The 23,396-nt window shown below is 30.0% G+C and overlaps 2 protein-coding genes and 1 long non-coding RNA gene across 4 annotated transcripts; 1 reads left to right on the top strand and 2 right to left on the bottom strand.

The window, feature by feature from the left end:
* The first annotated feature begins 932 nt into the window (after positions 1-932).
* Positions 933-5,806, top strand: LOC101243930 (UMP-CMP kinase 3). 2 transcript variants are annotated; one of them, XM_069293601.1, is made up of 10 exons: positions 933-1,121; positions 1,927-1,988; positions 2,701-2,752; positions 3,567-3,684; positions 3,886-4,042; positions 4,144-4,224; positions 4,366-4,473; positions 4,573-4,644; positions 5,354-5,404; positions 5,515-5,741. In XM_069293601.1, exons 2-9 carry the CDS (start codon positions 1,959-1,961, stop codon positions 5,363-5,365), a joined length of 630 nt encoding a protein of 209 aa, XP_069149702.1. In that variant the 5' UTR covers positions 933-1,121; positions 1,927-1,958; the 3' UTR covers positions 5,366-5,404; positions 5,515-5,741. The 2 variants fall into 2 exon arrangements, with proteins under 2 accessions (XP_069149702.1, NP_001296740.1); NM_001309811.1 differs by lacking the exon at positions 933-1,121 and having other exon boundaries at positions 1,926-1,988; positions 5,515-5,806.
* Positions 5,807-5,900: 94 nt separating this feature from the next.
* LOC101268800 (uncharacterized) lies at positions 5,901-8,344 on the bottom strand. Its single transcript, XM_004229651.3, has 2 exons — positions 8,034-8,344; positions 5,901-6,443 (listed from the first exon to the last, which is right to left on the bottom strand). Exons 1-2 carry the CDS (start codon positions 8,190-8,192, stop codon positions 6,048-6,050), a joined length of 555 nt encoding a protein of 184 aa, XP_004229699.1. The 5' UTR covers positions 8,193-8,344; the 3' UTR covers positions 5,901-6,047.
* Positions 6,807-7,423, bottom strand: LOC138337224 (uncharacterized). Its single transcript, XR_011210738.1, has 2 exons — positions 7,281-7,423; positions 6,807-7,203 (listed from the first exon to the last, which is right to left on the bottom strand). It is a non-coding gene; the product is annotated as an uncharacterized lncRNA (long non-coding RNA).
* Positions 8,345-23,396: the final 15,052 nt, after the last annotated feature.

The following is a 23,396-nucleotide window of genomic DNA, read 5'->3' as shown; positions in this document are numbered from 1 at the left end:
ATATAATGGATAACAATGATCCAAATATAGCGTAAAAGACAAAAAAGGGAAAAAACCAGCTCTTTCTTCACGTACCATTAAAAATATTGTCATATCTTTAATGAATAATTAGTTTGCCAAAAAGAAGAAACAAAGAGAAAAAACAAGTGTAAAGTAGCTATCAACGAGCACAAACAAGTCACTCATTATTTTCGTATTTCTAGCTCTTATATTCTCGTACAAACAATTAAATTCTTTTTCGTATGATTCCAAATGTAAACAAATAAATAATCCTATCTAAAATTGAATAGGTCCATTCTTTCTTAGTCTATGCCAAAAATGATGTACACGATTAAAAGAAAAGATTAAAAAAAAATTAGTGCACTTTCTGATGAAAAGCGGATAACAGGGCATTATTTGAAATCAAATTAATTTAAAGTTACATGCAATTTTTCATTTTTTATATTTTAAATTAATTTATTTTTTTCATTTCGCAAGTTGTGAAATCTATCAAAATTTTCTTAACTCTTATATAATACTACAAAAATAAGCAAACTATAGTTCATGATCAAGATATATTAGAATGTCTTAAGGTGTCACATCGATAAATCACTTATTTCATGTTCCTTTTATAAATAAACATTTGCAATTATAAACTTTCAAATACATATAATTTCATAAAATTTCACTAGTTCGTGATAGTATTAGCTAATTATCCTTTTAATGTGATTCTTTCATGTGATATAACTCAATCCAACTCTTCACATCCATTATTATTTTTTTTTACAAAATATAAACGAATGAGTTAAGTTTTACATTTCAAAAAGTTTTAAAATCTCTGAACTTATAGAATTTGAAATCATGTTATCTAAACATATAAATAAAATTATAATTTCAAATTAGGTAGCTCGAAATATATAAATTTGTTAGGTTAGTCAATTCACTATAAAGTGAAAAAAGAGTAACCATTCAACGCAACGTGTGGAGTGGGAAAGGAAAAAGGGAAGAGTTTACCGTTCAAAATGGTTCTCCCAAATTTAGTTCGAGGCCTATAAATATATCTCAAAGAGCCTCGCGAGCTCTTCACATTACCATTCCCTCCCTTATTGTGTCTTCACAAATCCACCATTCTTCTACCTTTGGTAAGCTTCAGATCTTGATTTCTCTTTTCCCGATCTACGCTTTTTTATTCATCTCCTCAATTTCATACATTGCATTCTTCAATTTACTGCATTTTCTTTGCTCCGATCTGACCCCAATTTTATCTCTTTGTTTTGGAATTCTTGAGATTTGATTTTGTATTTGGGAGCTAGTTTTGATTTTATCTGATTAGGAATTTGTTTATGGTTGAACAGATCTCATGCAATTTTATCTGGTTTGCGCGTGCTCAATTTTGCACCGACACATTTATTGTTTAAAGATTTGATTTTTTTTTAAAAAATACTTGTGGGTTTTTGTTTAACTTGACTTGATCTCTTTTAATTTCAGTTGCTGGAAAATTTCTACTGTTTTAGGATAGTATCGAGGCTTGGGAATAGTTTAGGCTGGTACTTAGGAATGTATGTGAGAAGGAATAAATTCATGATGAAGCGGGGCGGGTGCATGTAAAGACGTGGGTTCTGGATTTATTTGCTTTTGATTGTCATCTATTATGAAGATTGATGTTTTATACTTTAAATTAAAAGTGTTGTTTCAAGTTTTGTAATGTACATTTTCTGGAGACATGAAGATACTTTTTTTAACTCTAGCAGTTGTATTTTCTGAAGCTTATTAATGTGAACATGTTCATTTTTCTTATTTGATCTGAAGCTGGAATATATTAAGTGAAGATTCCAGCATCTGATCTCTGAAAGTGCAAGTCTTTTCCTTTTAGATGTTCAGTCCCCCCTCCTTTATTTTTAGTGTCAACATAATCCTGAGTAATTGATTGAGTCTGTCTTTCTGCAGACAATTTTGTAAGACCAAGTTACCAGAAATCCATGGGGACTGTTGTCGAGTCTGCTAACCAGGTAGCTTTCTTTACAACTAAATGTGCTTCATATATCTAAAGAATATTCTTATTTACCTTGATTATTGGTGTCCACTCCTTTTGTGAATGAGTTCTAATTAATATATCGTCTAAGCATCTGGATTCTAAACAAAAGTGAAATGCTTTTTACCCTGGATGACATTATTGGAGGGATGCTTGACCTTTAAGCTATCACTAACTTCTCTATTGTCAAATGCAAATAAGAACTTCCACTATAATTAAAGAAACCTGCAGAAATTTTTTTGAGATTTTAAAGACTAAAAATAGTGGAGTTGTGGTGTGTCTTACAACATATGGGGCTACAACAATTGCACTGTGAAATTAGATACCGATTTTATAGATTTGCAGGATGCATGTACCAACAGCAACACCAAGAAAGAACGGAAATAGGGGTCTAACTCCCATTGTCCTCCCTGAAGTTCTTTGTTTATAAAAGGGGTCTAACTCCCATTCTCCTCCCTGAAGTTCTTTATTTATAAAAGTTCTCATATAGTTCTATGAGTTCTTCTTGCTAGGCATTATTCTATTATCATAAGAACATTATTGTTGAATATAAAAATTCCTCCCTATACATAAATTACCACCACCACTTTTAATAAATAGTATAATTATCCATGATTTATGCTCCTGCACAGTGTCATGCAGATGCCACATTCTCCTTAATTTGATATCTTCTTAATAATGAATTGCAGGGAGCAGTAAGCCTGCCAACCAACAAGAAGGTCACTGTTATCTTTGTTCTAGGTGAGTTTTTCAACACCAACATTGCATGATCTTGTGGCATTCTTGATACGGCACCTCATAGTTTGGCAAAGTATTTTGTCCCTGTATTTAATTGTGAGGATTAAAGGTGGAACTTGTTTGAATCATATGTTTGCCATCATATGTTATCTGATCTACATGTTCAGTTAGTGCTGCCACTAATACCGATTAAATGCAGCTCTTGACAGTCTATATGTCTAACTTTTTAGGGTTCGACGCCGTAACTATAGCTTCTTTGGTTGAAACTGCCCCCCATTTATTGTATTAATAAACTATTGCCTGTATGACTGCAAGAATCCTTTGGGCATTTACATCCAATTTTAATAAAAATGAAACAAGAAGCTATATTGTGTAAAAGCCAGATCAGATTGGACTGGTTGGAAAATTTTTTACTCCAGTTTAGATTGTGATGGTATAATTGATTTTCTTAAGTAACGGGGCTTCATCTTTGTGATTATTTACATACAAGTTAACAGGAGGGTTTTGTAGTAATTAACTTGTGAGGGTTACTTGAGAAAATTTGAAGGAGGTATATCTATTTCACCATAAACTTAATATACTCTTAAGCTAATTGCTCTACTTCTTTATCTAACTCACTCAAAAAAGATTTTTTGTGTTTGGCGTTGTGAATAAAACAATTATTTGGAAATATCCTATTATGGGGGTGCAACCTGTGCGGATTTCTGGATCAAATACACATCCTCATTGCACATACATATTTGTTGATGCAATCTGTACCATTGATGTTAGATTTTTATCCTGTGCTAAGATTTGTCTCCTCTATTAACTTGGACAGGTGGCCCAGGCAGTGGTAAGGGCACCCAATGTGCTAATATTGTTGAACACTTTGGGTACACCCATCTAAGTGCTGGTGATCTTCTCCGAGCAGAAATAAAATCTGGTTCCGAGAATGGGTAGGATATCTTGTTTTGTTTGTGTGTTGTTCGATCTTTCTCCTTACTTTTTACCCTTTGTCATTTCAACCAACATTCTGTGTAGTAGATCAACAGCTGTTGCTAAGTTGCATCATCTCTTTGAGTTTTGTTCAATAGCTTCAAGCAGTATTTATTGCACACAAAGGATTAATCCTCAGTACTGTGCTTTTGAATGTACAGGACGATGATTTCGAACATGATTAAAGAAGGGAAGATTGTTCCGTCAGAGGTAACAGTTAAGCTTCTCCAACGAGCAATTCAGGAAAATGGCAATGACAAATTTCTTATTGATGGTTTCCCCCGGAATGAGGAGAATCGTGCTGCTTTTGAGTTGGTCGTGAGTTCCTTATTCCACAGCTCTTTTTAGCGGCATATTGATAATTCTCCTATTTATTAAGAGTTGTTAAAATTTAACTATCATATTTTAATGTCTCCCAGACTGGAATTGAGCCTGAGTTTGTGCTCTTCTTTGATTGTCCTGAAGCAGAGATGGAGAAACGCCTTTTAGGTCGGAACCAGGTTAGACATATTATAAGACTTCTTCTCATGCTTACAGTTCTTTAAACCTTTATGGTATTCTTGTTTCTTTTAAGTTAATCTTCTTTTCTTATTATTGTGATTGATTTTCTTCTCATTAACTTTGAAATTTTTGTTCTTTAGGGAAGAGAAGATGATAATATTGAAACAATAAAGAAGCGATTCAACGTTTACATGGAATCTAGTCTACCTGTTATTGAACATTACAACTCCAAGGGGAAGGTTCGAAAGGTACTGCTTTATCTTTCAGCCTCTTTTTCTTCCTCCCCTCCATTCCAGAGGGAGAGACTCTGCATATTAAACAGAAATTGACATCTTTTTTGCCTTCAGATTGATGCTGTAAAGCCTGTTGGAGAAGTATTTGAAGCCGTTAAAGCTGTTTTTGCCCCATCTAATGAGAAGGTATAGTAGAAATGATGGTTTAGTGAATGTTTAAACGATATTAAGACCTAGTAACTTGCATGGAAAAGGATATCTGACGTATGTAATGTAATTGGGAGGTAAATGTCCTCTGTTGCAAATGTTAGGGCTTATGCATCGCTAGATTTATTCTACATTATGAGATCAGTAAATTAATACTTAGTGTTGAGAATCCTGTGAATGTTTGCCTTACAATTCAAACAATTTCTGCATATATTTTGAGTTCATGGAGCATTATTTTTATTTATCATTATTGATATGGTTAGATTTGCTCCTAAAATTTGCCTTATCCAGGAGAATTGTCTCCATAATAATGGAGTATATGGGATGATTCACTGTGGTTGGCTGCTAATTGAGCTCATAATATGAGCTGATCTTCAGTTTATTTGTATGAAAAACAATTAGGCCTCAATCCATAACAAGTTGGGGTCAACTATATGAATCCTCATTAACCATATTAATCCAATTAAAATTCATCTCAGACCAGCATTTATACAAAATATAAAACTTAAAGTACTTGAAGTTCTCTAACTTTGTGCAGTCATAAAAATCTCTTCTATTACCAATTGATTGGTATGGGCATATATTCTGTCGTCTTTATTTGTTTGTCAAAATAACAATATTTTCGTTCTGCATATCCTTTATTTCCTTTTTCTTGTTATTTTATACATATTGTTCTTGTATGTAACAGGTTGCTGCCTGAGAATTCATTAGTAGAGAGGCATCACAATTAATTGTTATGGTAATTAAAAGAACCCTATACTTGGGCTTGCGTAAATGCGTGCATCTGTTTCTGCTGCTTTGAATTGATTTTACTGTTAACATTTTCTTTTGTCATTTCTTTCTCTCCAGGTTGTTTGAATATTGGTGCTTGCTGTGTGTCTTCAGCAGCAAAACGATGCATCTTTATAGATTCTACTTTTTGATACGAGTTTATGCAAAATTTTCTTTGTTTTTCCTCTAATTTTTTTGTTTCTTTTGAAGGAAACACAATGTTGTATTATTAGTTTATCGTCTCTGTATTGTTATCGTTGTCAATTCTGATATCTGATAAATAAGATTATAAGAGTTTCTTCGTCTCTCATGATTTCTGTAACGAACAAATCCTTGAAACTCATAAGTACTAATAATTATTATTTGGCTAGTCGAGCATGCACTATTGGCATTCGCAGTTGCACAAATTTAAGAACAATGTCCTATCTTGCTCTTGGATTTTCTCTAAGAAGACAGGACCAGAATAACAGAACAATCTTTTGGCAAGTAACATTAATAATATGCAACAAAGACGAGCCCAGAATATGTTCTAATAGTTTGGGAATAACTGATCTTGAAAATAACTAATATAGCTAGTTGCAAGTAAAAAGTGTGTACACAAGGTGAAATTTTTAAACAAATATGATGCCATTTTGTTGAATAGTATCAAGAATAATCCCAAGTCTACCTTCAATTCTTTCATTCTTCCCAGGTTCATATGCAATGGCATAGACATCAGCCTCTTTTGATCGCTCTGCAATCAATTTGCCTATTACCCTAGCAGCATCGTTATCAGTAAGCGATGGCAATGTGTTCCTCAAGTCTCTCGAGTTTGTGGTAGCAACAGAGATCACCTTGCTGGTCCCTCGATGCATCACTTTGGCATGGATAAATCGTTTTGAAAAGAAAACATTTAGTAAAAAAGGTCTCAAATACATATCTGTCCTTTGTTTCCATGATTTCCTGTTGGGCTTTTTTGCAGCTTCACTCCGAGATCTTCTCGTCCATGCAGCCTCAACGACAAATTTCTACAAAAAAATAAATAATAAAAAATGAGCAGGTACATTCTTAAATCCGAATGAAACAGTCACCCATGCCGCAGTTTCTGATCTGTTATCCATGCTAAGCTAGGATAAACATGTTGGAATATGCTATACATTCAGAGATTGTACTGTGTAAATGAATGCCTCATATTTTGATCCAAACTCTTATCTCTTCTTAGAGCAAGTATCTTATTCGAGCAAAATGATGACTTCTTTTATAGATCAAAAGTTCCCCAACATGAAAGAATCTCGTCTTCTTAACTCCTTATAAAATCCAACAAAATGATTGTCTTCTAAGTCAAAAAGATATGTGCTTGCAGAAAAAAGTTAGCTAAAACAGCTATGCTATCAGGTAAGCAACGAAGAAACACAATGGATATGATTTAGAAGTCAACTACATACTCAAATTTCACTCACATCACCGATCACTGTACATCACATATGCCCAATTCTAGCAGATACTTCCCATAAATCAGCAGATCTGTTTAATAATTAAGTAACAAAAACAACATATAAACAAGCCAAGTGACCTCCGCATGTGAGTATTGCTTTCAGGAGTATAATTGCGGGTAAAGAGGACAGAAACACGATGCCTCAATACTTGGCAAAGGTGAGATCGTGAATGTAACTACAACAAGGTTTCTCTGCAAAAAACTATCGGTGAGAAAACACAGAGCCACTTTCTTTGGAAGATCTATCTCGTTCTTGGTATGTATCAACTCTATCGTAAAACTGTTTTCCAATTCTGAAAGAAAAGAAGTTATGAGAATCTTTTACGTTAAGAGCTAAAATGTAAATGCAATACTAGTCGATCGAGCTTACCTCATATCAGGATGCACAATAAAGCAGCAGTGAGCATTGAGTTGCAATTAAAAAAGGCCTTAATGATTAAGCAAGATACATTCCAATTCTCATCTTACAATATTTACACAGGTCAGGAACTCCATCGAGCACTCTCTACTTAACTACGATAATGTGAAAATATTCAGACTCTTAAGAGTGCAAATAGCAATGTTGAAAAGAAGGAACATATTTAGTAACTGTTTGTACAATCCCTTTGCCCATCTTTACATCCTCACTTCGACCACCTTGTCTTTCCCCTTCCCCCAAGAGAGGTAGCTGTTCAATCAAAAACTTAGTAATCTCTATTTTGCCTAAAAAATTACTAACATTTGTGTCATATGAGCTTTGTTCAGAATTCCTCAAATTGACCCTTAAATCTCATAAAAATTCAATCTTTTAATAGGAACATTGTCATTTTAGCTGGATTTCCTTTCTAATATCACATTTTCCTATGTTTTTCACATTCAGATAAGGTGGAAATATATGACTGCAGTTGAGCAGAAATACAAAGAAATATCACCAACTATTTTTTCCTCTTTCACATTTTTTTTACCTAGCTACTATCCAGAGTTAATAACACACACACACAAAATAAAGGATAAAATGTGAATGCAGATTTAAATCAAATTAGGGCAAGAAATTGACAGAATTAACTAGAAATCACAGTACAAAAGATTCTCCCCAAAAAAAAGACTAAAATTGTTGAAAGAGCTGAAGAAATAAAGAAGATACCTTGTGAAAAGAGAGATTTGAAGGGCATGGAATTGAAGAAGCAGAAATTCTGAGTTGGGGAAATGAAGAAGACCATGAAAGAGAATTGGGTTTGTGTGATGGAAGCAATTCAGAGGAAAGAGAGAAAGATAGAGGTGCCAATGAAGAAGAAGAAGCCATTCTTGGTGAACTCTTCTTCACTAAGGTAAAGGGAGAAAAATCTGTTTTAACCAAAGAAACACATGGGATAGGCCTACTCTCCAAAAGAGTGGCTCCATAGTGTTAAAAAAAGGGTCAAATCTAATATCATATTGATATTTTTTTAACAATTGGTTAAATATATAAATGTGTATATTATATTTGTTGATAACGTATTCAAATGAAAAATTAAATAATGACACATGATATATATATAAAATAGTTATTAAGAAAATATATTATGAATTAAAAACTTATTTTAAAATTAATTAATTACTTTAAATTTCCTTTTAATAAAGAAGAAAATGAAAAAAAATCTGACACATTTCTTTTTTCCTCCTCCATTTCTATATCTCCTCCTTTCCTTCAAATTCATCCCTTTTTTTTTTCTCCAATCACCTTCATCATTAAAATTGTTCATTTTGAAAGTTTTAAAATACCCAAAAAATTTATCCTTAATAAAATTAGATTTATTTATGAATTGACTTAAAGTGGATTCATCAAAATAGAAAAAGTTAAAAGCTCTTAGAAGTAGAAAATTAATATCTCAAAATTGAATATGAAAAAAAAAATTAACTTAAATAGAGTGAGGTGGAAATAGACCAATGAACATTTTAAGGATTCATCGAACTTTCCGACAATGAAATTATGAAAAAATTAGGTGGAAAAATTTAATATCATTAAGAAGATATATGCTCTAGACATATTTTGATCCTTGCTTAAATTATTTTTGTTGATATATATATTATTAATTTATTTTTCCACATCAAGAAATAACAACGAGAGGAAAAAAGTTAAATATAAAATGGTGGCAAGGTGGTGGTATATGGTGGAGGAAGTGTGGGAAGGAGAGAGAAGGAAGAAGAAGAAGAAATTAAAAAGAAAATAAAAAATCATAAAAATTATGCCTTTCACGCGCTCAAAGTAAGTGTAGCACACATAATATGTCAACTCAGCAAAGTCAAAATGACATAATAGGATCCTACTTAAAGTGTCTAAAATAAAAATCGTCCACTTGAAGTGTCTATGTGAAACTTGGTGCCAACCAGTGTTGTGAAAGGCGCTCGCCATAGCAATGGCGAGGCGAGGCAAGACTGTATCGCCATTATCCACTGAGGCGAGGCGAACTTAAATAGGCGACCCAATGGCGACGTAAATGGTGTCACCATTTTGATTTTTTTTTTAAAAAAAAAGTTTTAAGTTAATAATATTAGGTTTTTTTTCTATTTTCAAACTTTCATCAGACTTTCGTGTATTCCTCTTCTTCTCTTCCTCGAGTCGGTGCTGCTTCTTCTCTTCCTCAATCGCTGCTCTCTTCTTCTCTTCCTTAGTCGCTACTCTCTTCTTCGTCTCTTTCCCTCGAGTTGCTCGTCTCTTTCTCTTTTACTCTTCACTGCTCCCTGCTTTCACTACTCTCCTTTTTTCTCTGTTTTCTTCACTCTCTGTTTTGTCCCGGATTACTGTAAAATGCTTTCTGCTTCCACTGTGCTGTGACTGTTGTCCATTATTTTTTTGAAAAAAATTAATTCTTATATAGTAATTATTATAGTATTTGTAATATATGTAATTGCTATTGAAATTTTGAATATTATATGTGCAATTAAATATTTTTAATTTTTGGTATTAATTGGCGCATTGATTCAAAAAAGCGAGCGCCTCGCCGCGTGGCGAGGCAGACCCTTGTCGCCTCTCGCCGTCCAAAACACTGGTACCAACTTTAGGGGGCTACCGACGGGTTTGACTTTAAAAAAAAAAACATGTGTCTTAGGCCCCCAAATTTAAGGGCCCTCATTTTTAATAATAATAGATTATAAGGAGTATTTTTTTAACAAATATTGAATACTATTTGTATAAAAAGTAAACTTCATGAAAATGAAGGAATTAATAGAAGAAATTTCAAATATTTGGAGTACTATATCTCATGAATAATAATTTAAAATAATAATGGTTATATTATTAATTGAAAAGTAGAAGAAATCAATTATATAAAAGTTATTAACAATTTAATTTTAAGGCTCCGCTTAATCTTTGCTTTAGGTCACTAATATGCTTGAGCCGCTTCTGACCCAAAGAGAGTCTAATTGTTTGCTTATCCCGACTCTTACTTTGTTGGTGAGTATTCGATTTTCTATATTATAATTCTTTTTCTATTTCTCCTTACCTTATCGTGAATGTAAGGATTTTCTACTTCCTTTATTCATTTTTATTTGGTATATTATATTTTTTGAAAGTTTATTTGACTAATTTTTAAAGTAAAATTAGATTATATTTAATTCGATATTTTAAACAAAAAAATTTAAATATTCAAAAACTATATGAAAATTGAAAAATACTATAAATTGCAATATTTTGCATATTAATATAATGAAAAAATACATCTTAAAATGTTAGTCAAAATTTTTATAGTTTGACTCTAAAATAAAAACATAACAAATAATAGTGGACGGAGAAAGTAGTTTAATTTATTGTTAGGACTTAGCCTAGTAATTATGTTGATTTGTTTGTTTGCCGCAATATAATTATCATGTTATTATAAATGTACCATTTGATTGCATAAGTGAAACCAATGGTTATATTGAATTTTAAAAATAAGAATTAATTATTTAAAATTAAGATTTTATATTAGACAAATATGAGCCTTGATAAATGATATTAAATTGAATTTTTAAGATATTTTTATCTTTGAAAATATATTAATTAATAAACATATGTTCTTAACTAATATTATTAAAAGAATGATTGATTATATTTTTCAGTTAGTATATGCTAATTAAATTAATTATAAGAACTAATTGTACAAAATTTCTATAAACATAATGAAATTTATCTTTGACAAAAAGATTAATACTACAAGGGAAAATGCACAAGTAGCCCCTCAATCTATGCCCGAAATTTCAGAGACAACTTATAGTATACTAAGGTCTTATTACTTCTCTGAACTTATTTTATAACTAATTTCTACTATTTTTTTACCTACGTGACACTAGTTTGAAAAAGAAAACATCAATCAGCATTGAGCCCACAAGATAATGCCACATAGGTCGAAAAGGGGTAGAAAATTATTGATAAAATAAGTTCAGAAATAATAAAATCTTAGTATAATAAAAGTGTGTCTCTGAGATCGGGCATAGATTAAATATGAGATACAATTGAAGCTAGCTACATGTTTTTAAAGCGTGATAATAGAGTAATGCAATATTATTAACGACCTTCGAGGATCTGCAACATTATCATTTTTGAGAAACAATAAAAGTGTATAAAATCTTATTCTTTCCATTAATTCAATTTTATTTCTTTGAATCTTGATCCTTATTTTTTTTTCACAATAGCCATGTTTATTCCATTTAAAAACTATGATGGTGAACCTATTTCACAATTATATACATACTAGATACATTAACAGAAAAATCAGACTCAAGACATTAACGACTTCGATACATTAAAAGGAAACAGATACAAGATATTGAAAGTTGAAATACGTTAAAAGATCAAATACATCAATTTCGTACATCAGATACATGAAAGAAATAACATGGGAGTTGGGGAAAAGGATATTGTTGGGAGAAAAGATTTTAGAGAGGTCGAATTGTTAACGTATCTTTAATTAAGGAATTTAAATTTTAATATAATTATTTAATATCATATTGAAAAATATGTGTATCTGATTAAAATTTTTAAAATATATGATATAATTATTAAAAAGTGATACTATGAATAATATTTTTAAATTATAAGTAAAATATGTATTTATAATAGTATAGTTTTTCTTTCTTAGATCAATCCAAAAGGACTAAGGTAATCGGCCTCGATTGTATTCAAAATACTGGCCCAAGAAGCCCAAATGAACTTGCATAGGACCATTTAAGAGGCCAGCTCCTAATGTTACCGGGGAAATTTTTCAAAATGTCAATATTTTAGCATTTAAGAGAACTCGTTAGCAACAATTTCAATATTTAGTAAAAATGTCATTTTAGTTTGTTATGTATCTTATTTATGTTTTTATTATTTATTTTTATTTAAAGAATATAATTATTTAATAACAAAAAGGAGAAAATTAAGAGGGATATTTCAAAAAAAGACAAGCATCCTTAATTTTCTCATCAGTTACATTTTTAAATAAAATTTAAATTTTATTTTTTTTCTCCAGACTTTTTACCTTTTTAAAATTATATTCATTCCACAATATATTCTATTTACATTTATTATAGTTTTTTATTAGTTTGTATTCATTCCAATAGGTATGCCGAATTTATCTATATAGTCATTTAAGAAATATATTTGTATTTTCATATATTTTTTCCCTATATAGTTATTTTTTTCTTCAAAAATCCTGTATTCATTTCAATATGTATTTTATTTGTATTTCTATTTATTCTAGTTTTTATTTTAATTTTGTATAATAATATATAAAATACAAAAAAATAGTATGATGAAAAAGTGAATGAAATATAAAATTGAAAAGAAATAATTGAACATTTGGTGTACTCATTCTTAACCTAAATAAAATACATAACTAGTTGACATACCTTTAGAATAAATACAAATTAAAGAAAATGTCAAATTCAGTTGACATACCTTTATTAGTTTGTATTCATTCCAATATATATGTCAAATAAAATGTAGCTATTTAAGAAATACATTTGTATTCGTATATATTTTTCACTATGTATTTATTTTTCTTTTCAAAATCTTGTTTCCTTTTCTAAGTCGTATTCATTCCAATATGTCTATTATTTGTATTTGTATTCGAATACAAATAAACTAATATAAAGTTGTTCTTCTTATAAATAAAATACAACATTTGGATGAATACAAATTAAGGACAAATACAAGATTCATAAACCATGCAACATGAAATTTTTAATAAATACAAATATTGATAGTATACATAGTGATTTGAATACAAATTAAGAAAGCATACCAAATTCTAAAAAAGAACTATAAATACAAAACAAACTAATAGAAAATTGTTCGACAACTATTCGATCTTCGTCGTCTTTTTCAAGATCCTCACGAGTAGACAAAGATTCTACATTTGCGTTCTGAATTTGAGGAAGGTTTTGCACACCAATGAGTCTTGTAAATGTTCTTACTCTCTTTCTTCCCTCATTTTAGCAGCGGATCATACATTATATACTATTTGTTAAGTAATAAATAAATTAAAGGATGAAAAATCACCAGAAATTGGTTGATTAAGATGAAAACCTCTAGTAAGCCTCTTGGATCAGCCATTGGAGAGTAAATCATAACGGAAATTGAAAAATACAAACAACAATTTTTTAAGATTTAAACAAAAAAAAATTAGAAAAGAAATCTGAAAATAGGATAAAGATTAGAGATACCTTAATCAAAGAGATTCTTGTTGATTCAATTTTGGATTAAAAAAACAACCAAAATATATGGCAAAAAAATATTTGCAACTTGAATGTTGGAGGAAAATCAGAAAAGATAACCATGAGAGAGAAAAAAAATTAAATGGGAGAGAGAATTAACAATTTGAAAAGATAAATATGAGAGAGAATAATTTTTTTTTAAAAAAAAGGATATATAGAATTAATTGAAAAAGAGAGATAAAATAGGAAGAAAATTGGGACACATAATTTTTTTTAAAATAATGACATTTTTGACATTATTGCTTATATTTATAAAGTATGGATACTTACTAAATATGTTATTTATTTTGATTAGTTTACTAATTTTTCCATGTTACTAAGCTCTAGCATGTTGGACCTTGGTACTACATTGGTGCTTTGTACAAGCCCATAAGCCGAGGACAAAATCTATGTCTTATTTTTTAGAGATCGACTTATAAAAATGACTATAATAATAAGATTATTAAAGTTAAATAGCTATAATAATGTTATTTATCAAAAATAACTATAGTTTATTTCAATTTAAGATATGAAGTTTTAGAGTATTATAGTTGCTTATCTCTTTGAGGCATTTAATTAAATGTAAGAAAGTAAAACACATAATAAGTTGGGGGAGCATTAAGTATAGTCAAATCATTTTTAAGACATTTTCATTCTTAAGAGCCAATTTTTAGGAATTATTCAATTTTTTTTGTTTTTCGCGTCTATTATTCCATGGATCTAGCGTCTTGGAGCACCCAAAAAAAATTTCTAAAAAAACTTTGTGAGGACATCCATAGTAAGTTGGGGAGTATTACTATAATCACACCATTTTAAAAGCATATTTTGCAATTTACGAGCCAATTTTTAGAAATTATGCAACTTTCTTGATTTTCGTGTGTATAAATTGGGAGAGCATTATGTAAAGTCATACCTTTTTAATGAGCCTAAGTATAGGAAATACACAACATTCTTAATTTTCATGTGTTTTTAGCCCATGGATCTGAAGCCTTGGAACAATCAAACTTTTTTCTAAAATTTTTTTATGAGGACCACCGTAATGAGTTAGGGGGGCATTATGTATAGTCACACCATTTTTGAGGCAAAGTTTCGCATTACGAGTCAGTTTTTAGGATTTACACGATTTTCTTGATTTTTCGTGTGTATTAGCCCATGAATTTGACGCCTTGTAGCACCCAAAATAAATTCCTAAAAAACTTTACGAGAACCTCCATAATGAGTTGAGAATAGTCAAATCATTTTTATGACATATTCTCTCATTTACGAGCCAACTTTTAGGAATTACAAAACTTTCTTGGTTTTTCGTATTTATTAGTCATGTATCAGGCACCTAAGAGCACTCAAAAAAGTTTCTGAAAAAATTTATGAGGACATTTGTAGTTAGTTGGGATAGTTTGGCGTATAATTACATCATTTTTAACGTATATTTTCATATTTACGAGTTCACTTGTAGGAATTATTTGGCTTTCTTGATTTTGCGTGTGTATTATAGTCCATGGATCTGACGCCTTGGAGCACTCCAAACAATCTAATAGAATTTTTTTATAAGGGTCTCCGTAATAAGTTGAGAGAACATTATGTATAGACACACCATTTATTAAGGCATATTTTCGTATTTACGAGCCAACTTTTTAAGAATTATGCGACTTTCTTAATTTTTCGTGATATTACGTATAATCACATAATTTTTTAAGACATATTTTCATATTTACAAACCACTTTTAAGAATTACGCGACTTTCATGATTTTTCATACTCCCTCGATCTCTATTTATTTATTCACTTTTGAATTGATACACCTATTGAAATAATAGTGATTGTCATAGTAATTTACCATTTTACCCCTATTTAATATGAAATTGATGAAGTGAAAATTTTAAATTTTTTAAGAAATCCTACATTTTTCAAAGTAATTAGTTAAGGGTACAATATATAAAGTTTTTAGTCATTTCTTAATTTCTCAAAATAAATAAGTTATTAAAAACACTAAAAAAGAAAAAAATAGATCGATTATTAGCGATTAAGGAAATATATATCGACCCATGAATCAGCCTAACACACAAGGAGTATAGTAATTCTATCTATTGGAGATGTAAAAATGGGTTGACAAATATAAAACAATTAATTAAGTTCTCTAATCATTATTGCCTACACATGATTAAGAAAAAATCCAACCTTGTTTAGTGATAGAAAACATGCTAACATGTTATCCATCATCCAATGCATTCCACTTTGATGTTTCATCTTAAACTATTAAAATATTTTTTATTTATTCTAAATTATTGGAGAGAACAAAAAGAATATTTCATCTCATAAAAAAAACACTTTATCTAAATTGAAATAAAAGTATTTTAATTAAGATTAGGCGGTCTAATATATTCCGTACATCCATTTAAATGTTTCATGCCACCACCACTCCCACCTGAAATGTCCTACCAAAGATCAACATCAATTTATAAATAATTTTGTATAATTCAATACAATAACTCTGTAAATAATTTCATATAATTCAATACAGTAACTCCCTGCACGAGGTAGAGCTAAAATTACATATACATTATTCTATTTAAATTTTATTTATATATGTTATTATTATAATACCACAACTGTAAATACTCGTTCAGAATAAGGTAAATCACAACCTGCATTTTTAAAACTCACTTTATTTTATTTTAGTTAACTTGATACAATCTTAAAAAAAAGTTATTACAAGTATATTTTATTAATAAGGTTTTGAAATTCTAAATTTATCTATCAAAGGTAAAAAGAGAAAAACAAATAAAAAGATTCTTGATTCCATAAATTAAACAAGTAGTAGTAATAGAAGAACACAGCATTTTAAAACTTTTTATAGGTAATTTTTTTTTGAAAATCTCCGATAAAAAAAAATATAGAATTTAAAGAAAAAATAACTCAAGCTAGCTTGAATAAACTTTTCCACATAATTTTAAAATGTCATTTCCTGGCAGAGATTATTTTGGACCACAGAATACAATTTTGTTGAAAATATATCTGCCTTAAACATTCATTTTTTTAATTATTTTTTTCATACTTTCTTCTTCATACCCATAAAAATATGTAGCTTCATTCTCACAATTTCATACTCTTACTATGGATTTAATTCTAGTTGCAAGTCTGCAAATATTCGATTCCAATTAATTTTTTTTTAGGTTATTCTAATTTTAAACTCTAATTTATGTCTATATATAGGGTTAAAAAGTCATGTCGAACATTTCGTAAATTCACAAAATATTTATAAAAAAATCAAATTCATATCGTCTTAATTCGAGAAATACGTCATTGATATCTCTCAAATCATGAATAATATTTCTCGAATCATGAGAAAAGTATAAAAGGAGAAACAAAATTATATACCCAAATTATTTATTAATAAAAATATATTTTTTTTCATATTTATTTATGATTGTAATTGATTTTCCATAATAAGAAACAAGACATCCAACCCAAAAACTTCATTTTCACTTCTTTCTTCACCAATAACATATATACCCCACTCACTTTATTTTAACCTGGCTCCGTTTGTACTAAATCTTTTTTTTCTTTTTACGAGTTCTATTTGCAAATTAAGCATTTTCTTGTTCTTCTTATACTATTCTTTTTAGTATTTAATAATTACATAAACTATTAATAATAATAATTTAAATTTATAATTTTAAATCATTAATTAGTTTGATAAGATATACCAAGAGAAAATGATAAAAATAGTGTTGTTCAAATATTTTTGTCCTCTATATTTATCCAAAATAGTATTCCTTTATATGAAAAATCAAAAAATAATGTAATATGGTCCCACACAAGGTGGACCCTTTCTTTCTTCTGCCATTTCTGCCCACTTGCACCATTTATTTTTTTCTAGAAATTGATTTATTCTTTTAGTTACTGTAAAAGTCCTCTTATATACAGAAGTTTCTTCGAATTTCTAAAATATGTTCTATAAATTTTTATTTCTACCTTTGTCTGTTCAGTTTTTATTTTTTTTCCTTCGTTACTGTTTGATTATATATTTTTAAAAATTTTTAATAAATAGTATTTGGATAAAAATTTAAGTGAAATTTAACTATGTGTTTAGTCACAGTATTTGAGAGATATATTTCACTATTTTATAAAAATATAATTTACATAAATTTTAAAAATTATTAAAATTAATCATAAGTTTGTATTATAAGTCAATTGAATATTCGCTGTAACAATTAATAGTGTCCATTACACTAGATCAATGTGGTAATTTAAAGTGGTCCAATAAATATCATTTTGTACATCGTTAAGTAGACAAAGTCACATGACTTTTCATTTTTTCATTAACAATCATATTATCATTTAACATTTCATTACTAGTATCGATGTGTTCCTTTTTAAAAGATAAAGTTTTTTAAAAAGATCTCAAATAATGAGATTTGACGCAAGATTAAAAAAATTAAAAAATTTGAAATATTTATTAAAAATATTATCAAATAATAACAAACTATACGAATGAAAATAAATTGCTAAACTTTTTCTTTGAAAAATTTATGACCAAACAGCCCTTTATCACCAACACAACTAACATCTATATTTCCATTAGAGTCCTAGATCTATCTCATCCATGAAACAATTTACAGCATCAAAATCGCCCAGTGTATATATATAGGACTATTTTGATCATCTTCTCGATAGAAGAGCAACAATAACATATCCACTGAATGAGATCTGGAAGGGTATAATTTTCTTTGAACAAAGCTTACACAAGAATGGAAAAATGAAACATCTCCTCCATCCAATTGACTGTAAAAAAACTTCACTATGATAATTAATATTAATACAATTCATTATGGCTAAATTTGGTACAAATGGATTAATTAAGAGAAGAAAAAAAAAAGAAACTTCCCCAATTTTTACATCTCAAAATTAGCTAGATTGGATCCAAAAAAAAAACAACAGATGAAATCAATAGAAATCATACAGAGCTCGATGATATAAAAAAAAAAAAGATGAATAGATTCATGGATGTGCAAGAGACATACCGCCGGACACAAGCACTGTGACTATCTCAGTAATAGGATTATAAATCTTTTCCAAAATAAAATCCTCCGCCCGCGAAATTACGGTTTCGCCTCTCCCCTGATCAGTAACTTGCCTTCTGCAGAGTGGACATGTCCGATTGCTTTGTAGCCACGCGTCCACGCACTCCACGTGGAACACGTGCCCACATTTCGGCAGTTTCCGGCAATTCTCCCCGCTAATAACGTCGTAGAGGCACACGGCGCAGTATCTGGCTTCGTCGGTGAACGGCGGTGGTAGGTGATTGTCGGGGCGGCAGAACCACCGGAATTTGATGCCGCAAATCAATAAATCGGTGGTTGTGGCGGCGAGCAATACCTCAAATTGAAAATCCATAGCTTCCTAAAAGGAAACGTCCAAAACGCTGCGTAAGTTGTCCGTATTGACTATTGAGGTCCTAAGGCTAAGATAGAGAAAACACATATGAAAGTAAATCGAATTTTTTAAAGAGATTAACTATTATTCATAGATAGTCAACAAGATCATTTTTGGAAATATATTTTTTTTTTAAAAATAATTTCTGATATTTTTGAATTTAAGATTAATGATTTCTCAGTGTTTCTTTTAATTTTTATTTTTTAAAACACGTTTTTATAGATCTAACCGTTATTTTTTAAAATAACATTCAAATATTCTTCATACTAACAATTTTGAGAATTATTTAAATATATTGAAGTACATAAGATGGTATATGGATCAAGTTTGGTTACAATTGATTTATTTGTATTGTTGATTGAACGAACTAAGAAGAGCAACCACATTCTAAAGCAACAGAAGCACATATCTAAAAAACTTTTTATGTTACGAAGAAAACTTAATAAATAATGAATAATTTTTTATGAGATTACTTAATCTATGAAAAACTAAAAAGTCACCATTGATGAATATCTCTAGTGCTTCATTGGTGTTGATCGAGAACGGGGTGAAAATAATGTGAACAAGAAGCAATAAAAGAATTCTTTTTATTTTTGACAATTACATAATTAATTTAGGTGTCGTTTAATATGAGTGATAAAAATAAATAATTATGGAATAAGATATAGTGATGTGATATTTTTTTTGTGTCTAGTTCGTAGTCATATTCAGGATAACTTATCCCCTCTACTTGTATCATTATGATGGATAAGTTTACTCATATACATAGTGGGATAAGAAGTTTCCAACCAAAACAAGGTGGAATCTATTATGTTACAAGTTTGGTTGGAAACAAGTTATTTCAGGATTAATTATCTTTGGGTAATTAGCTATACTGAGATAATTTATCTCATCATGTATATGAGATAATTTATCCATCACTGTGATATAAATGATTGGATGAGTTTTGCAAATAAATTATCGTTCGATTAAGAATAAGTAGTAGAAATTAATCATTCTGAATTAAGTTATATCATGTGTATTAGAAACTTATATTATTATTATTATGATAAAAATGAAGATAAGTAATTCAAAGACTAATTAATATCCCAATCAAATATTGGATAAAATTATAATCATATACTTTATTTCAGAATTGTTATTTTAATTTTTGTGATATTTTAATTTTTCAAGAGTCCCATCGTTTATGTTTTTGCAAAAATTTTCGCATAAATTATCAAGTTATTTGTGAAATTTTATATATTTATAAAATACATAACAAATAGTATAAGTCATAATAATTAACAAATCAAAATATTTTTAACGAAGATACAATCAAAATAAACTTAAAGTAAAACCTCTTTAAATTAGTAGGCGCGATCACAAAATATTATTATTTTGTACAGGAATTATTTAATTAATAAATTAATATTTATTAATTTAAAATGTGCTTCGACACCGAAAAGTTATTTAGGGATGAAATCTCAAAGAATTTGAAAGAATCCACTTGTGAAACGTCATTCATAAACTTGAGGCAATGATTGGTGATCCCGATAAGGATAATATAATGGACGTTAACAACCTATTTGATGGGTGAAAATAATACATGTTTAGAGGTCCAATGCTTAGAACAAATCATCGATATCATTGGAAAAACAATGTTAATGATAAAGTTGAATATGCTACAATACATTTGGAATCAATTACACGAAAGGAAACACTTGTATCTAGAACTCTTCTCAATTTGTGATGCAATTAGAAAAGACAATATTGAAACTTTTTGTGATGGTATAAAAAGTCAGAGATGAGTTTCCACTATATTTGAAGTTTAATAAGAAAAACAGAATATAATAAAATTATATTTTACTAAATGTTCTTTGATATATTTATACTTACACTTATTAATTTATAATATTAATGGGAGGGTCATTATAGTCGAAACAACAAAGGATCATGTTATACTTTGATGTGTCAAAAGAGTTAGCTTACATAATTATCGTAAGATCCCAGCTTAGTATTAGGAATATTTTACCTAGCTATAAGTGTTGAACAATGATATGTTAGACTATAGTAGTATGAGATTCATCTAAAGAACTAAACTTGTTGTGTTGGTGTAACGACCTGTTTAGTCGGTTCAAGCAGTAGAACTATTTTTGGATAAAAACTGACTGGGTCGACGGATCACGCGACGGACCGTCATGGTCATGACGGACCGTGATGGATTCCGTCGTCCCATACTTGTATAATTTCTTCTGTTGCTCTCCTGATTACCCTCGACGGCAGGTAAGACGAACCGTCACAGGTACGACGGTCCGTCGAGACACTTCAACTCTGAAAATCTGGGTACTGGGAGCGACTCTCTGAACTCCGCGACGGAACTGCAGCACGGACCGTCGCAGGTACGACGGGCCGTCACAAGTTGCGTAACCCCGACTGGGTCGGATTTCTGCTAAAAGTTTTAAAGGGGTATTTTGGACCATTAATGACAAACTTTATGAAATTAGTGGGGTAAGTTTAATAATTTATTTACTTGGGGGTTAAAGGAGATAACCTTGAAATAAATAATGGGTTACTTTTGTCATAATGAATTATATGATAATTAGGGTAAAAGAAAAAGAATCTGGAGAAGGAAAAATAAAAAGAACAGAGAGAGGGAGAACGAGCGAGAAAAGGGAGAAGCGAAGAGGAAAGCAAAGGCATTGACAAGTAACTTGCTTGATCGCGATTCTTCGGTGGAGGTAGGTTATGGTTTATGCTATTTCATAGTAAACTCTTAATAACGATTGATATGTATTGGGTGGTATTGTAAAGTCTTCTATATGCTTGATTGTGGGTTTGTATGTTGTAATTGTGTAATTATGGTGGATTAGAATGTTGATACTGTTGAATCTTTAATCTTGAATCCTCTCTGTTAAGATGACGCCTTGGCATAATGAAGACTTATGAAATAAAATTAAGGAGATAAATGGATCGTAGTGTCACGTTCCGACACGTAGTATTAGGGGATCGGAGTGTCACGTTCCGACACGTAGTATTAGGGGATCGGAGTGTCACGTTCCGACACATAGTATTAGGGGATCGGGTGTCACGTTCCGACACGTAGTATTAGGGGATCGGAGTGTCACGTTCCGACACGGTAATATTGGAGGGAATGAATCTTGAATTATGTTAATGTAATCAAATTCAAAGAACCTATTTCCCAAATGAGTATGGTGTGGAGGCTTGAGTCCTCATAGGTATGCTTGGTGTTGTTGTCAATGGTTCTTATACTTGTTGATTGTCACCTGTTAAGTATTATAGTTGATTTTACATTGTTATTCGGTATATATTGCTTTCTATTTTGAGTTGGCCGATGATACCTACTCAGTACGTGTTCCTTGTACTGACCCCTACTTGTAATTTTCTTCTTTGTTATTTGTGGAGTGCAGCAAGCGTGCCATCGACTTCGACTCGTCCTCAACTCTAGCCAGTCTTCAGCACATTAGATTTCAGGGTGAGCTATTACTCCTAGCTCGTGCTGGATTCTCTTCTTCACGTCTTGGTGTCTTGAAGTTCGGACATGGACCATCCTTTTACTTATTTTAGCTTCTTAATACTCGTAGATTTAGAAATTTGAGGATAGATGTTTTTGATGTGATGACTTCCAGATTTTGGGAATAATAAGTTTTAAACTTTAGAAGTTTATTTAATTGATTTCGTTAATGAGTTTTGGAGCTTCCGCATTATATTTTGTTCGTTCTAGTTGAAATGTTGGGATTTTAGATTTGTTGGTTCGCTCACCTAGGAGAATAAGTGTGGGTGCCACTCGCGGCTCGTTTTGAGTCGTGACAGTTAGCAACTCGATTCGTAATGCTTGCTCTTATAATTAAATAAAACCATTAGTTACCAAAAAAAATATATTAATGGGATATATTTATATAGATCTTCTAAAAAAATAATATTTTGTTATTTTATCGAAATGATGATTTTTTCTATTGACTCAAATTAGAATTGAAAGATATTATTTCCTTTGTTCCTATTTAGTTGTTCACTTTAGAAATGACAAATATATTAAAACAATAATGATTAGCATAATGAAATTACAACTTTGCTCTTATTAATTATGATTTCAAAATAAATTTACTCAAGATAATTAATCAATGTTGTGAGAAGCTTAAACTTTCAAGAAGTAAATGAGGATGTAATAAGAAAATAGAAAATCTTTTTCTCCTTTTTTTTAATTTGTCAAAATAGACAAATAAATTGAGATAATTAAAAGTAAAAATATGGTCAAGGAGAATATAATCTTAAAAATTATTAATAAGTAAATATTAATTTAGGGAGATTTTAGTGGATATAAATTTTAAATTTCGAGAAATGTCTGAAAAATATATTAGTACAAACAGTTGGCTGAGGTATTCCTG

The sequence above is a fragment of the Solanum lycopersicum genome, chromosome 1 (genome assembly GCF_036512215.1).
Source record: "Solanum lycopersicum chromosome 1, SLM_r2.1".
In the NCBI taxonomy this organism is placed as follows: domain Eukaryota; kingdom Viridiplantae; phylum Streptophyta; class Magnoliopsida; order Solanales; family Solanaceae; genus Solanum; species Solanum lycopersicum.
The sequence above is the reverse complement of the archived record's forward strand: the minus strand, read 5'-3'. Positions and strand labels throughout refer to the sequence as shown.

Excerpts from the sequence above, each read along its gene's own strand:
- LOC101243930 (NM_001309811.1), top strand. The coding sequence starts at position 1,959 with ATGGGGACTGTTGTCGAGTCTGCTAACCAG. Across the intron at positions 1,989-2,700 it reads TTGTCGAGTCTGCTAACCAG|GGAGCAGTAAGCCTGCCAAC; the intron begins GTAGCTTTCTTT and ends AATGAATTGCAG. Across the intron at positions 4,043-4,143 it reads GTGCTGCTTTTGAGTTGGTC|ACTGGAATTGAGCCTGAGTT; the intron begins GTGAGTTCCTTA and ends AATGTCTCCCAG.
- LOC101268800 (XM_004229651.3), bottom strand. The coding sequence starts at position 8,192 with ATGGCTTCTTCTTCTTCATTGGCACCTCTATCTTTCTCTCTTTCCTCT. Across the intron at positions 6,444-8,033 it reads CAAATCTCTCTTTTCACAAG|AAATTTGTCGTTGAGGCTGC; the intron begins GTATCTTCTTTA and ends ATTTTTTTGTAG.